The following is a 16990-nucleotide window of genomic DNA, read 5'->3' as shown; positions in this document are numbered from 1 at the left end:
TTTGCGTGTTTCTCGTCTCCTACTCTGTTTGGTCCTTACTGCGCATGCGCGAAAGATCCCTATGTGACTAGTTCGCTGTTACCAAAAACAATCGTTCTTTCGTTCTTTGCGTGTCTCTTCTCCTACTCTGTTTGGTCCTTACTGCGCATGCGCGAAAGATCCCTAGGTGACTAGTTCGCTGTTACCAAAAACAATCGTTCTTTCGTTCTTTGCGTGTCTCTTCTCCTACTCTGTTTGGTCCTTACTGCGCATACGCGAAAGATCCCTAGGTGACTAGTTCGCTATTACCAAAAACAATCGTTCTTTCGTTCTTTGCGTGTCTCTTCTCCTACTCTGTTTGGTCCTTACTGCGCATGCGCGAAAGATCCCTAGGTGACTAGTTCGCTATTACCAAAAACAATCGTTCTTTCGTTCTTTGCGTGTTTCTCGTCTCCTACTCTGTTTGGTCCTTACTGCGCATGCGCGAAAGATCCCTAGGTGACTAGTTCGCTATTACCAAAAACAATCGTTCTTTCGTTCTTTGCGTGTTTCTCGTCTCCTACTCTGTTTGGTCCTTACTGCGCATGCGCGAAAGATCCCTATGTGACTAGTTCGCTGTTACCAAAAACAATCGTTCTTTCGTTCTTTGCGTGTCTCTTCTCCTACTCTGTTTGGTCCTTACTGCGCATGCGCGAAAGATCCCTAGGTGACTAGTTCGCTGTTACCAAAAACAATCGTTCTTTCGTTCTTTGCGTGTCTCTTCTCCTACTCTGTTTGGTCCTTACTGCGCATGCGCGAAAGATCCCTAGGTGACTAGTTCGCTATTACCAAAAACAATCGTTCTTTCGTTCTTTGCGTGTCTCTTCTCCTACTCTGTTTGGTCCTTACTGCGCATGCGCGAAAGATCCCTAGGTGACTAGTTCGCTATTACCAAAAACAATCGTTCTTTCGTTCTTTGCGTGTTTCTCGTCTCCTACTCTGTTTGGTCCTTACTGCGCATGCGCGAAAGATCCCTAGGTGACTAGTTCGCTGTTACCAAAAACAATCGTTCTTTCGTTCTTTGCGTGTCTCTTCTCCTACTCTGTTTGGTCCTTACTGCGCATGCGCGAAAGATCCCTAGGTGACTAGTTCGCTATTACCAAAAACAATCGTTCTTTCGTTCTTTGCGTGTTTCTCTTCTCCTACTCTGTTTGGTCCTTACTGCGCATGCGCGAAAGATCCCTAGGTGACTAGTTCGCTATTACCAAAAACAATCGTTCTTTCGTTCTTTGCGTGTTTCTCGTCTCCTACTCTGTTTGGTCCTTACTGCGCATGCGCGAAAGATCCCCCCTCCCCAAACCAACCACTGTCACCCAATATGCCACGTCTTTCTTTCTTACTTTCTTCCCTCTCTTAAGTTTGTTCTTTATTTGGTCTCTCCCCCCCCCCCCTACCTATATTTCCCCATCGCTTCATCAGTTCCAAGCAGATACGTTCCAAGTACTGATCTGAACTACGGAGACCGAAGAGAAAGGGAGTACATATACACACTGAACTAGCTAGTTCAAAGACATAGATAGTTCACACAGTAAGTTTATTTTATTGCGTAGTTAGGCTGTCGGTCATTATTTTCGTTTCGTTCTTTCTTGCGCAATGATGTATCGTTTGACGATCGTGAACTCTTATTTTTTATCTAATATTCTTTAGACATTTACATTACATATATTAAAAAATATAGTTTAAAAAACTAAAGAAACATGCTTTTAAAGATTATCAAACTAAAAAGTAAAAAATAATTTTAAAATTTAATTTATGACAATAGTATATAAGCAATACTAGTATAAATGAGAAAAAAGCTTGAGGCGCTTTGTGCCATATTTTTTGTATATTAAGCGCCCCATGCTTTTTTCTCATTTATACTAGTATTGCTTATATAATATTGACATAAATTAAATTTTAAAATTATTTTTTTCTTTTTAGTTTGATAATCTTTAAAAGCACGTTTCTTTAGTTTTTAAACTATATTTATTTTTAACTTTTTAGTTTGATATTCTTTAAAAGCATGTTTTTTTTAGTTTTTTAACTATATTTATTTTTAACTTTTTAGTTTGATATTCTTTAAAAGCATGTTTTTTTTAGTTTTTTAAACTATATTTATGTATAATTATCATAGGGAAATGAGATACCGACACTACCTATTACCATCTGAGATAACTATTTGGAGTTGCAACGTCACAAAGAAATGGTAAAGTCTCTCCGAATCATTTACAGTTAGATATATGGATATAATCTTAGAATTTACCGGAGAGAAAAAAGAAAAAAATCATTTTTTCTTTCGGCGTGAACGGGAGTAGAACCCACGATCGCAGAAACCGAAAGCTGACGTCACAGAAGTCGCGCGCCTTAGACCGCTCAGCTAACGAACATAACGAAATTTATGGGACATTTCACAGTGATGAGGCACTCACTCTTAGGCGAAAGAGTTACAGACGGACAGACAAACATACAGGTGAAGCTAATATAAAGCATGTAAAAACGTGTCACGTAAATAAGTGTAATTACGTTAAATTTCAGATAGCCTATACAATCTGAAACTAAACTTTAATTACACATAGACCACACATTACAAAACTACACTAGAATTTAAAGAAACATAATAAAACTTACCTAATACGAAAAAAATCAGCTCAGGTTGTCACAGATGAGAAAACACTATACCATTATTTTGTTTTGTACACATGTGAAAATAAGCACTTTACTTGCAGAAAATAAATTAATACACATTCAAAAATGTAAGAAGTGTGTGAAAGAAAAACAATATGATAGTCGCTCATTTGTAATGGGAGATATTGTTTACAAGCATCGGATTACTGTGTAAGAAATGCCCATAAAACAAAAAGTCTGTAACGATTGTGCAGGTGTCATGTATGGAATATTTTGTTTCAACATTGGAAACCGCGATACAGTCCGCGACCGATGTAGTTCAATAGAACGGTTCCTAAAGAACTAGTCTTTGAAGTGACTAGTTCCGAACGAACTAGTTCTTTCCAAAGAACTATATTTCCCATCCCTACATTGCAATGCATGCCGAGCATTAGCTAGATAATGGAATATTTTCAATATTAGTAATCTCTTTTTTTTAACCTTTTTTCTATAGTGCTTTATAGAGTCTAGACTACATACATACCACAAATTTTTAGATATATACAGGTAAATAACTATACACTGGCAGAACGTCTGTCGGGATCTAAAAGTGATATAAATTATTTTGCACACTTGACATTCAAATTAAGAAGACAATTACTAACTACATCTGATTTCGAAAAAGATACCCTTCACCCTGTGTTCAGCCCGGGCAACGCCGGGTACTGCAGCTAGAAATTCCCTAGAAATAATTTATATGGCAAAACAACGTTTGCCGGGTCAGCTAGTGTGTGTGTGTGTGTGTGATATATTACAGCATAGACGGATATAGATGGCTGACGACAAGACAGTTGCAACAATAAAAGTAAAATTAAGTGAGAAAACGACCTTACACAGTGACAAACAGACGGACCCAACGATGCTACTAACCAGATAACGTGTCGCAACAAAATGACAATACAGAGTCGCCCAGGCGCACCCAGCGATGTGAAAAATCAGATACACCGACAACCTTCTCTCACAGTTTTTTCGGAGCAAGTTTGTGGGCGGAGAGCGGTCCAGTGGCGTAGCCAGGATTTGTGTATGGGGGGGTGGTTAAGAAGCATGCTCCCCCCCCCCCCCCCCCCATATTAATGCGGGGGGACAGGGGGTCCTCCCCCGGGATGGCTACGCCCCTGGAGCGGTCACATGTGCCCTCCCCCCTCCCCAATTTGTTTATCAACGATATGCTGCCACATCATCGTGCGCAAGCGCGGAATAATACCAGATATGTTTTCCGGCACGGGTTATCTCGGTCGCGATGTCTGCGGCTGGACGTGTGTCAAGTTGGCGACCACACATTGGAATTTCAAGGTCAAAATTGACACGAATTAGTGCTCAATTTGTGCTAATTTGTGCCGTAGAAATCAGAATTTGTGCTGCATTACGTAAAAAGTTATAGCAAATATTAAGGTGGTCGCCAACTTGACGTCAAGTTGGCGACCACCCAAGGAAAAATATCAATTTTTTGGAATGAATTTTATATCACGAATTAGTGCTCAATTTGTGCTAATTAGTGCCGATAGAAATCAGAATTTGTGCTGCATTACGTAAAAAGTTATAGCATATATTAAGGTGGTCGCCAACTTGACGTCAAGTTGGCGACCACCCAAGAAAATATCAATTTTTTGGAATGAATTTTATGTCACGAATTAGTGCTCAATTTGTGCTAATTTGTGCCGTAGAAATCAGAATTTGTGCTGCATTACGTAAAAAAGTTATAGCATATATTAAGGTGGTCGCCAACTTGACGTCAAGTTGGCGACCACCCAAGGAAAATATCAATTTTTCGGAATGAATTTTACATCACGAATTAGTGCTCAATTTGTGCTGCCAGATGCCAAAATTTCGAGCTTATCGCAACGTAAACTAAAAAGTTATAGCCCTTGATATGTTTGAAGCGAATTGACAGCTGGCTACCACACATTGGAATTTCAAGGTCAAAATTTGTCACGAATTAGTGCTCCATTTGTGCTAATTTGTGCCGTAGAAATCAGAGTTTGTGCTGCATTACGTAAAAAGTTATAGCATATAGTAAGTTGGTCGCCAACTTGACGTCAAGTTGGCGACCACCTTAATATATGCTATAACTTTTTACGTAATGCAGCACAAATTCTGATTTCTACGGCACTAATTAGCACAAATTGAGCACTAATTCGTGATATAAAATTAATTCCAAAAAATTAATATTTTCTTTGGGTGGTCGCCAACTTGACGTCAAGTTGGCGACCAACTTACTATATGCTATAACTTTTTACGTAATGCAGCACAAATTCTGATTTCGACGGCACAAATTAGCACAAATTGAGCACTAATTCGTGACATAAAATTCATTCCAAAAAATTGATATTTTCCTTGGGTGGTCGCCAACTTGACGTCAAAGTTGGCGACCACCTTAATATATGCTATAACTTTTTACGTAATGCAGCACAAATTCTGATTTCTACGGCACTAATTAGCACAAATTGAGCACTAATTCGTGATATAAAATTCATTCCGAAAAATTGATATTTTCCTTGGGTGGTCGCCAACTTGACGTCAAGTTGGCGACCAACCTTACTATATGCTATAACTTTTTACGTAATGCAGCACAAACTCTGATTTCTACGGCACAAATTAGCACAAATGGAGCACTAATTCGTGACAAATTTTGACCTTGAAATTCCAATGTGTGGTCGCCAGCTGTCAATTCGCTTCAAACATATCAAGGGCTATAACTTTTTAGTTTACGTTGCGATAAGCTCGAAATTTTGGCATCTGGCAGCACAAATTGAGCACTAATTCGTGATATAAAATTCATTCCGAAAAATTGATATTTTCCTTGGGTGTCGCCAACTTGACGTCAAGTTGGCGACCAACTTACTATATGCTATAACTTTTTACGTAATGCAGCACAAACTCTGATTTCTACGGCACAAATTAGCACAAATGGAGCACTAATTCGTGACAAATTTTGACCTTGAAATTCCCAATGTGTGGTCGCCAGCTGTCAATTCGCTTCAAACATATCAAGGGCTATAACATTTTAGTTTACGTTGCGATAAGCTCAAAATTTTGGCATCTGGCAGCACAAATTGAGCACTAATTCGTGATATAAAATTAATTCCAAAAAATTAATATTTTCCTTTGGGGTGGTCGCCAACTTGACGTCAAGTTGGCGACCAACTTACTATATGCTATAACTTTTTACGTAATGCAGCACAAATTCTGATTTCGACGGCACAAATTAGCACAAATTGAGCACTAATTTGTGACATAAAATTCATTCCAAAAAATTGATATTTTCATTGGGTGGTCGCCAACTTGACGTCAAGTTGGCGACCACCTTAATATTTGCTATAACTTTTTACGTAATGCAGCACAAATTCTGATTTCGACGGCACAATTTAGCACAAATTGAGCACTAATTCGTGATATAAAATTCATTCCAAAAAAATTGATATTTTCCTTGGGTGGTCGCCAACTTGACGTCAAGTTGGCGACCACCTTAATATATGCTATAACTTTTTACGTAATGCAGCACAAACTCTGATTTCTTACGGCACAAATTAGCACAAATTGAGCACTAATTCGTGACAAATTTTGACCTTGAAATTCCAATGTGTGGTCGCCAGCTGTCAATTCGCTTCAAACATATCAAGGGCTATAACTTTTTAGTTTACGTTGCGATAAGCTCGAATTTTTGGCTTCTGGCAGCACAAATTGAGCACTAATTCGTGACATAAAATTCATTCCAAAAAATTGATATTTTCCTTGGGTGGTCGCCCAACTTGACGTCAAGTTGGCGACCACCTTAATAAATGCTATAACTTTTTACGTAATGCAGCACAAATTCTGATTTCTAACGGCACAAATTAGCACAAATTGAGCACTAATTCGTGACAAATTTTGACCTTGAAATTCAAATGTGTGGTCGCCAACTTGACACACGTTTGCGGCTGGCCGGTGTGGCTCTGGGGAAGGTTATGGATTGGGGGGGGGGGGGGGGGGGGTGTGGACAGAGAGTATGGGATTGGAGAGGGGTTGACCCGGAGGGGAAAAGGGGGGAAGTGCCATGCGGGTACAATACGCGGCCAGGGCGGCGGCAGCGCGCAGACATGTGGCGGTCACAGCGCTGGCTCGTGGTGGCGCTGCTGCTTCTGGCGGCGGTGCCGGCGGCGCCGGCCGGCGCCGAGACGCTCGTGTGGCGCGAGGAGTTCATCTCGCTGGACGCGCGCCGCTGGGACCACCTGGTGTCGGCGTCCCCGCGGCGGCAACTCCGAGTTCCAGTACTACCGCAAACAGCCGCAGGAACAGGTAAACCCCCACCCGGGGCGACACAGCTCACACCACTTTGCACGTCCGAGATTCACATCCGTGAGTGTTTGGTATTTCAACACTGGTTCTTTTTCCAAATGGTTTGCTTTAAACCTCCTTCAAGTAGATAACATTTCCACACATTTTAGTCCTTTTCTTTGATTTATTTCGTTAGAATTCATGCATTTAATCATTGCAATTAGTTTCTATTAAAGTACACTTATTTCGTTATGAATGGGTTCTTTTGATGCTCTTTGATGGTTTTTTTTACTTTATTTTATTTATTTAAGTACATTTGGGTACATTGGCCCGGGTGGAGGTTTACTGTTTACATTTAAAAAAAAAAACTCTTTTCGGTTGGAGAACCAGTGATCAAAAAAATACATCAGTAGCCCCTCTAACAGTCTACAACCCCCACTAATCACTACCGCTTTCCTGGGACCTATCTATAACTTTGGAACAAATATGCGTATTTTTAAATACCGTTTTTAATTTTCTTAATTTCGGATTTCTTATTTAGCTTCTGGAGCACGAGACGAGCGTCTGTAATCACGGATCGAGCCATCACCTTGCGCACATCGATTTATCTTGACAGTTGCGTTGGGAAATCGTAGGCCAACGTTGGCTCCCGTGCGCAGAAGTCAAAAATAGGACTATATATTTCATACGTCTATGATCTGAAAAGTTTTGTATTCTTGTTAGGAGGTAACGTCAGGACCGTCAAGATAAAACTAAGGGGCCCCGAAAGGTCAAAAAAGCTTGCACCCCCTTTTCCCTCCTCACTACTTAATGTACACTTTCTGTAACCCCACAATTATTAAAAGAATTAAAAGCTGTTCATGTAAATGTGGCCATATATGTAAAGATGATGTGCACGTATCGCATGACTTGTAAGTTTTCCAATCAATTCTATTAGCAGTAGACTTGTTTTCATCCCGCTAACAGGGCAAACTCACGTACACAAAAATAAATCCCGAAATTCAACCAGGCTTCTGGTACTCTGGCCCCGGGGATTTTGCCCCTCCCCTGCTTCTCTCTCTCTGGCTCTAGTCCTACAGTGAACGTAAGCGGAGACGGATCACGTAAACGATGAAGGATCTCCCTGGAACGGAGTGTCTATAATGGCCCGCATCCGGACACGGACCTACACGGATCATCTCGACAATGCTCAGCTCTTCCGTTTACGTTACTCCGTGCGACCAATAGAAGCCGGGTATTTGGCGGCGGTGGTAACCCTGTTCGTTTTAGTTTTAGAAACGTTAAAAATCGTTTCAAGTACAAGAATGTCTAGAACGAATAATTACGTTATGGGTTATTTTGGTTATACATACCTAATGTCCCATAAATCAACGCCAAGCCGAGAACATTTGATAGACCAAACAATCACGGATCTGTATCAAAACACCTAAATTCTAAAAGTGTCATAGTTTTCGAGTTATAGGCATTTATTCAAAAGTTTTTTAAATCCCCACCCTGCACTAAATTATTGCATACTGTGACTAAAAATGTTTTCTGCACAATCATAAAGAATCCTATTTATAGCAATTCAAAATAAAATCAAACATGGTATACTTTTGGAAGAAAAAAATTATTTTCGCGACTTAAGCGGCAACAAATTTTAATAGATTAACTTCGACTATTCACCCTGTAAAAAATTTACTTTGCTAACTTAACAAGTTATTTGCTTAGTTAACCGTATTTGCAAAAAAACTCGCCAAGTTAGCAAAGTAGTTTTTTTAAGAGTATGAGTATTCGAATTTAACCAATTAAAAATATAATAAATAATACATAAATAATAAATTCATACGAAGTCAAAGGCAAGGGTGTCAATGTATGCATTAATACATGGATACTGAGTGTAGCTAGATTTTGTTTTCATTTGATGGTACGCTCATATTGTGGGTCACCCAGAACATCTGCATAAAAGCAATGTTGGATTGTGGAAACAATTTTAAATGATTGTATTTTATGGAAATGGGTGCTTTAAACGACGGAAATTCACGGTCAAGTGTATCATCTCCGCAATGTTTCGGGTGTTGCAATGTGGCGATGGTGGGGTGAAAAACTTCCTCAACTAAGTCACAGCATGCCATTTGATAATTTTAACTTCATGCCTAGATGCATTTTTCCCCTTTAACCTGAAAATTATTATCTATAAAAGTAAAGTTTCGAAGGTTCTAAAAGACCTGTAGTGTTTTTTTTTTTTTTTTCAGTTAAAGTGTAAAACAACTTGCCCAAGTATGGTGTCAGTTGGAGATTGTTTAAGAAAGGCTAATCTCAAATTTGGTGTTTATGTAGTTTTTGACTTGAACAGCTGTGTCCAGGGGCGTGCCTAGAAGGGGGGGGGGGACGAGCGGGACCGGACCCCCCCCCCCCCTCCAGGTCTAAAAATATTTTAATATTAAATTCATAAAATGAAAAAAAATAAATATTCAGACTTCATAAAACTGACTTTTATGAAGTTACGGCCACTATATTTAGATAGCCTAAATCAGCAATATTGAACACTATTGAACACGTATTTTTCAAAATTTTCCCGGGGGAGGACCCCCGGACCCCCCGCCTAGCTGGGGGGTATGGAATACCCCCCAGGCCCCCCGGAAAGGCCCTAGCTTTCTGCCTGACCCCCCCCCCCCCCCCCCCCAGAGCAAAATCCTGGGCACGCCACTGGCTGTGTCAGTAGTATGATTACAAAATGTTCATACAAATGTTCATCCACTACAAAAGGTTTACGTCACGTGGTTTTTACGTTACGTGGACACACACGACGAGCGCGATGTAGCGACGTCAACGAAGAAGTCTGCCGAGGTCTTCTTATGTGTAACATCTTAGCTCCCGGTATACGGCATTTGGTGAGAGTTATTTCGTGAATGAACGGAAGTCGCATGGAACGGAAATGGTTAACCTCGGTGCTGCTATCTGTGGCGGATGGCGCGAACCAAGATTCAAAAAGCCAAAGGGAAACTTTAAAGTTTTAACTTTTTAGTGAATTTTAACAAGATGGGAAGAGTTTTAATAAAATTCCTTGTCGAAAATCGGGTAAAAAACCGGGTTTAGAATTTGTTTCAAGTATTTTTCGCTTTTATCGTAGCCGTTTCATTATATAGTTTAACATTTCGCTCTACAAATCGAAGATTCGATAGTCAACGTAGCTGCTCCGGCAACGAATTCTAGCGGCGGGTGCGGAATCTACGTGTGATTTGCGTTCAGAAATGTAGTTGAAAACACAATTTGCGTACATTTATCACGCTCGGCGTTATTTTAAAGAATTCTACGTTAGATATTCTGTCCGAGTTACGTATTATAAGTGAATTTCAGCATGAGCACACTTGAATTTGCTCGTTACCGAGGTTAAATGTAATAGATCTCTGGCGAGTACTGAAATACTTGCTCACGATGTTTTTTGTTTTTATATATATATATATATATATATATATATATATATATATAACGCTCGCACTCGCCTACGGAGTGACTGCGGGGAACAGCGGGGGACCGAATTCAGGATGGCTTGACGATGATTCTAACACGAATACCCTCGGATAAGAAGTCAACGTTTAACCATACACTGTTGAAATTCCTAACCATTACCTGCGTAAAAATATCATTTAGAAGTGTTGACAAACGTTCAAAACCTTTTCAAATCGATACACCATAAACACTCTTGTTGCCTCTACGTGCTTGTTTATAGCGGATCAAAGAACTTACAGGGCGTAGACTCCGCGAATATCCAGCTATATGTTACTACGAAGTGCTCTTCGTTTATTTAAAGTGAATCTTCATCGGTAAGACCGTAAATATACTGAAGCGTCCAACATTTAACTGCCGCCTCGGACGGTCCTTTATTTCATTGTTTGGACGCAAACACGCGCTTCGAGTGACCAAATGCCTCAACTTCGTGCGGAGTGCAAATATGGGATTTTAACACATCCTAACATTACATCATCGAGAAGTGTGTGTGACAAAGTTCAGAAAAATTCCCGCGAGAGATTACCTTGATTTTACGTTTGAAGGTTTTAGAGTCTGGAAGTGTCAATGTGCTCATTTTTGGCTACGTTCAGGGGGGTTAAAACAAATTTTTCCCGGAAGTTTTTTTTTTTTTTTTTTTTTTTAAGAAATGTAAGCATGAAACGTGTTCTGAAGCCTTCTTTGCTTTCATGCGAAAACATGTAACAAAATGATTCAGAAGTTTAAGACTTATATTTCAGATGCTCTACGGTGCAGCTCGGTGCCAAAGAGAGAGTACTCGAACTTGAATGTCTTTAAATTCCTTCGCGGCTTGATTTTATATTTGAGTGTTTACTAATCATCCCTGTTAAACTGCGTGTAACATTTTTTTCAGATGGTTTCAAACTCGTGAAATTACAGCTGGGTTTAATTTTACCACATCTAATGACCACAACCAGATATATTTAATCTATTATTTAATTTATGTCTCATACAGAATTTTGCCCGTAGTCGTGCTCGTACAAATACCGAGAAAAATGCAAGTTGTTCATATTGCTAAGACAAGCTTTGTTTTTTATGGCTGTTTTTTTTTAAATTAAATAATTAAATGAAACATCAGCATCCAAGATGAAGCCAGCCTGACGTCCGGGATTAAAATAGGCTCTCCGATGCATTTCGCTACCGAGTTGGTGCTCATAAATCGACTCATACCAGGGATTACTGCTGAACCCTTGCTCCCAGCCTCATCAGCACGACCCCTCAGGGAGCAAGCTCATTAAAGGTCGATCCCTTCTCCTCCCCTTTTCCATAAACTCCACCCCCACGCATAGTCGAATTGCACACGTGAATTAGTTGTGAGAGTTTTTTGTGTATAATTTCACATAGTTTTTAAGGCTATGCCTATTTTATTTTTGCACGCGACATGAGTGAATAATGAATATCATCTGGAAGCTTCCAGATTAAAATTGATTAACCCAGGCCTTAAGTTTAATTATTATTTTTTGCCTTTTTTTTAAACAATGCTTCTTCGAACCCTCGAACATTTTTTAAAGGGAAAAATAAAATTTCGGTAAAAAAAAATTATCAAATAATTCTACTTTCCACTTGGCCCCGCTTACAATTCCAAATGTTACTTCTCGTTAACTCAGCTCAAGTGTTTGGCAAACATCTGTTTCAATACTACCACGTTCAGTACAAAGATTTTTCCACTTAGGTACTTATGCAAGACTCTGCATTGTTAACAATACGCTATTAATATTTCAAGATTATGTATGATGACTTCGCCAGTAAAATATAGTTCTTGATTTATTTTTTCAAAACTGCAATCTGCAAAACACCACTATTAGGATAATTATCACACGGATTTTAATGAATTATTAGATAATAAACTAAACATGTTTGTTCGTCTAAAGTCATGCTATCTGTTGATCGACTGTTGTTGCGCTAGTAAAAAGAACAGTCATTTTACTTTTACAACAAAATTTGCTTTATTTCGTATTGTTATGGCTTTATGTGTTTTTTCACGTGATAGTTACATATTTTAGTTTTAAACATATTACATATGTGTATAGTCATAATTTAACATATTCTCTTGCATAAATCATTACAAAGTTACACCGAAAGTGGCATCTGGTAAACTTAAGAAGTCAAGAGGTTTAGCGTTATATGTGGTACATATAATTTTGTATTATACTATCGTTTTGCTTGACTACATTTTTCAATGCTGTATCAAACTTTAGGATGTTAAAAAATTAGGTTGGTTCACTTAAAACGTTAAACGGTTTACATTAATATACACAAAGATTCAGTTAAAAATTGAAAAGTAATATTTATTATTCCATCGCCAGTGATATGAACTTATGTGCACAGAAAAAGTCGAAGATTTCACACGAGTTTCATAGTTAAATTCTTTATTTAAGTTAATAACATTGTATAGGCCTAATGCTAAGTAAAAATATAAAACGTTATAATTTAACCTGAATAATTATATATATTCTTTATAGCTTAATTTCCCTGTTACGTTAAAATTTTTTGGTAAATATTCAACATTTTAAATATATATGCATATAAAGTAAGGTTATTAATTTTTGTTTGCATCAGTTATGTAAATGACAGCGAATTATTTTACTCTATAGGATGTAAGGCAAACTCTTAACTTTGTTATTACCTTTGATTTTTCCTCTTTTCTGAAACTTGCACACATTATTATAAAACTAATTTTTTTATATATCTCGGTTGAAATGTTGATACTTACTAATGAGGGAACAATAAACTTTATCTTAAGAAGTTAAATCTTCAGCGTCTGAATTTATACAATTTTGTACGAGTTTAATTACATAAAATAACAACATTCTCAAGAATATCAGAAATATTTTCACTCAAAGATTTCAGAATGCCTTAAGTCTTCACTTATCACTTAAACCTGGTAAGATACAAACGCAATCATTATTGACTTTTAATATTCGCACTGTTACTGTTAAATGGAGAACAGAAAAGGTGAAATATACTTATCTGGAATGCAGTTGAAATTATAATGATCTGATTTGTTTTTTTTATTATTATTTATACAGCCAAATAAATTACTAATTACTGTGGAGCTTACGTTTTTATTCTCTCCTGTTTATTACAGAAACATAGAAAATCATGTTATACGTTAGGGTTAACTAAATACAATAAAATCGAGGAACTTATGTATTCTTCGTCTTCTGGAAATATGCACATTAAAAAAAAACTTCATTGTCTGTTTTAATGACTTAAAAATGATATTCGCGTTCATTAAAATAATTTTATTTGAATGTAATTGACCTCAGTGTTTCACCAAACTCTTAAATAAGCGTTACGCCAAAGAAAAAATTCATTTGATTCGAATTTTATTCGCTGCGTAGAAGTTTATAGGTTTATACATACGGCGAATTTTTCTTCGTGAGTAGACTTCTCAAATATTTCAAAGGTTGCGGCGAATGTTATGTCAAGTGTACGTGGGCGATCGTCGATTGTCTGCCGCCTTCACGTGGCGTCGCGTACAGGATGTCGAGAGACGCGCGCACGGAAAACAACGAAACAAACAACTTTCGTACACTGTAAAACACTTTCTCCGTGCTAAAACGTAATCCATGCAAATTTTTTGCTCAACGTTTTTAGTAGATCTAAAATAAACTCTAACGTTATTATGATTATTGCTGGTAAAATATTCTTTGATAAGTTTGTTTATTTTGTTTTTCTTTGAGGTTACAATAGTTTGGCTTGTAACTCAGACGTTTCTATACAGCGATGGTACTAAATTCGTCATGCAGTATTTTTAATGACAGTGCAGGTTTGCTTTTCTAAATAAGGTTTTTATATGGGACGTAATTAATTCTTATAATTTTTTCACGTGTTTATGTATTCGTCTATTGGAATTATGTACTCAGTTGTCACAGATGTGATGTACACACAGATATGAAGTAAAAAGAACCTTCCTGCTCATCCCATAGATAGGATAAGAATTATGCTCTAGAAAATCTGTTTTTTATTTTCCATTTATTTTCAGAATACGAAAATTATTTTTCTTCTTTTTTTTTCAAAAAGAGTCTCATTTTCTTGAGTGTCACATGAAAGAGCCGAAATTAGTCCGCGATTTTTTTTCCCCTGTCTCTACAAATAAAGCTGTTGTATAGTGTAGACGTGCCAGAACACAACCGCAACTTGAAACAGGTCGTGTCGGAAGGGGAAAGGGGTCGATAAAGGAAGGTAGGGAGGGGCCTTACACCCACCTAACCGCAGACAAGTTTTTTTCTAAAGTGTTTTTATTTTTTCAAGTCAACCCCTGACCAACCTTGTGACATCGGTCACTCCCTGGACGAACATCTGTTACGCAATGCCAGTAATTACTCTTTATAGGTGGTGCGGGAGGAGAGAGAGAGAGAAAGACAGACGTAAGTGACGGGGGAGTGGTTGAAGAAGGTGGAGGAAGGGAAGAGAAGGGGGGAAATTCCCGTCTCCGTGACCTTGACGCAGCGTATAATTTTCAACCAGCAACATGCACATTGTCCAACCGCCGCCAGCCGAAGGCCTTCGTATTGTCAAGTCCAAGGACGGGCGCCTGCAGACCGCCGGCCTAGGTTCCCCCCTTGCTCGGCTCCCAAGGTGACGAACCAGATCAGCTGCCTGCGACCGGACCCTACCTACCTACCAACCAACACGACGCAGGTGAACGAGTTTTTGATCGGCCCGCGAGGACAAAAACAAACTAATAAGCGGCAAGGCAGGCAGACACGCTCGCAACCACTTTTCCAGAAAAAGTTATATTCGCGCGTGTTCAGTCCGTCAAAAGGCAGTGGCGGCCCTAGACTTTGCTGGGTCCCCCGGGGACTTTTTACTTTCATGGAGGCCGTCCCCCGGAAAACTTTGAAAATTTTACTGTTTCAAATAACATTATAAACCCAAAGTTGCTGATTTATTTTAGGATATTTTGTTATTCTTTCCAGATAAATCATCCCCAGGTTAAGTTTATAAATGCTTACGATCGAATTTCCGGTATGAAAGCATCGTTATACGTGACAATAAAACCTTTGAATTTGTTTTTATAATTTGGAAATCAAGATTTTAAATAGTTTTTGACCAGCACATAAAGATAAAAGTTAATAAAAAATAAATTTTCCTTTTACCATTAATGTCCAAATTTTAAATACTTAGAACACTAGACAAACAAAAAATTAATCACTAAAAATGGGTTCTACTACTTGGAGTAAAAAAAACTAACTTTAATTTTGCATTAAAATAATTAATAATAATAAAATAATAAAAGGACTGGACAGGTAAAGTTAAAATTCAATTAAATTAATTTTTTTAAATAAATACTCAGCTTTCCATATTAATATAAACACATGTATAGAATTAATAATTTTATTTAATAAAATAATCGATATAAATTTTAATTAATGATAAAAAACAATAAATATGCATAAATTTTATTTTCATTTATTAATTTTAATTATCTATTAAATAATAGTGTAATAATTTATAATTCATTCTCATAATTTTTCATATCGCGCCTAAAGAATTATAACCTAACCTTACTTACATAAATACACAATTTCTATCAATAATGTTAATAATAAATAAATGTTTTTGATGATATGGACCAGTATTAAATTTCAATTGCTAAATTATAAGATTTAAAAGTACATAAATAATTTTTTTGTATGTATTTTTTTTTTCCAAATGGTAAAAATTTCGTTGCATGGTGCGCGCGCATAGTAAAAATTCATTCTCATCATTTTCTTCATAACGCGCCTACAGAAGTATCAATTCAGTAATAAAAAGCACCAGCGCGGACCCTGGAGCCGCCCCTGATCACACGACTCGTGGTGTCTCATGGGGGCGCCCCGTTTCCTGGATGCAAATTCATCTGTTCCGCTTCTTGCATTATTCAATGGTCTGCGTCTTTCTTTTTTTTTTTTCTTCAAAAACCGTCGATGTTGCACGATTATTATTTTCTGAAATTAGATATTTTGTCAGAGCACCAGTGTTGGCCAAATAGATAAATATAGGTATATCAATGCAATTAGGATGGACCAATCTCCACTAGTTAAAAAAAAAACTCTAAAAGTATTAAAAATAGACACTTGCTTGTCCTCGCTGAACACCTTTGGGTAGGTTAAAATTTAATCCCAACGTTTACGTCATATTTTTTTTTTTTTCGTTTAGACGGAATTTTTTTTTTAGTTAATACTGCAAATGTTTCTAAAATATTAATTTGAATGTCGATTGATTATATGAATATTATATTTAATATGATCGTGGTTTTTTTCTTGTCGCTGTGACTAAAAAAAAGTTACATATTATAGCTGAAATTGTATATGAGAAATTATTATATTTTTATTTATACTAATATGTATTAAAAAAGCACACTTTAACTTGGGTTTTAAGTCGGAGATGAAATGAGGTTTTGACTTAATTCATTGATTAGTGCCAAGGTAATTTTTAATGCCAAAGATCTGCATTTCTTTCTAAGCTTCTAACGAAGCTTGAAATGGCTGCAGCTGTTGTAGTGTCTGAATAAACAAAGATCCGGTATGAGTGACGAAAATGCGAAGGCCAGACCAAAGATAGCAGCTGGCAGTTA

General features: G+C 37.6%; 1 protein-coding gene across 1 annotated transcript in view; it reads left to right on the top strand.

The window, feature by feature from the left end:
- Window positions 1-6722: 6722 nt before the first annotated feature.
- The window catches only part of LOC134532882 (beta-1,3-glucan-binding protein-like), a 29416-nt gene continuing 19148 nt past the window's right edge, over window positions 6723-16990 (top strand). The window contains 3 exon segments of the mRNA XM_063369887.1: window positions 6723-6884; window positions 6886-6918; window positions 6920-6936. Coding sequence (XP_063225957.1) covers window positions 6738-6884; window positions 6886-6918; window positions 6920-6936 — 197 coding nt within the window. The 5' untranslated portion in view covers window positions 6723-6737.

This window comes from Bacillus rossius, chromosome 6 (assembly GCF_032445375.1).
Source record: "Bacillus rossius redtenbacheri isolate Brsri chromosome 6, Brsri_v3, whole genome shotgun sequence".
In the NCBI taxonomy this organism is placed as follows: Eukaryota; Metazoa; Arthropoda; class Insecta; order Phasmatodea; family Bacillidae; genus Bacillus; species Bacillus rossius.
Note: the sequence above shows the minus strand (reverse complement) of the source record. Positions and strands in the feature narration are given on the sequence as shown.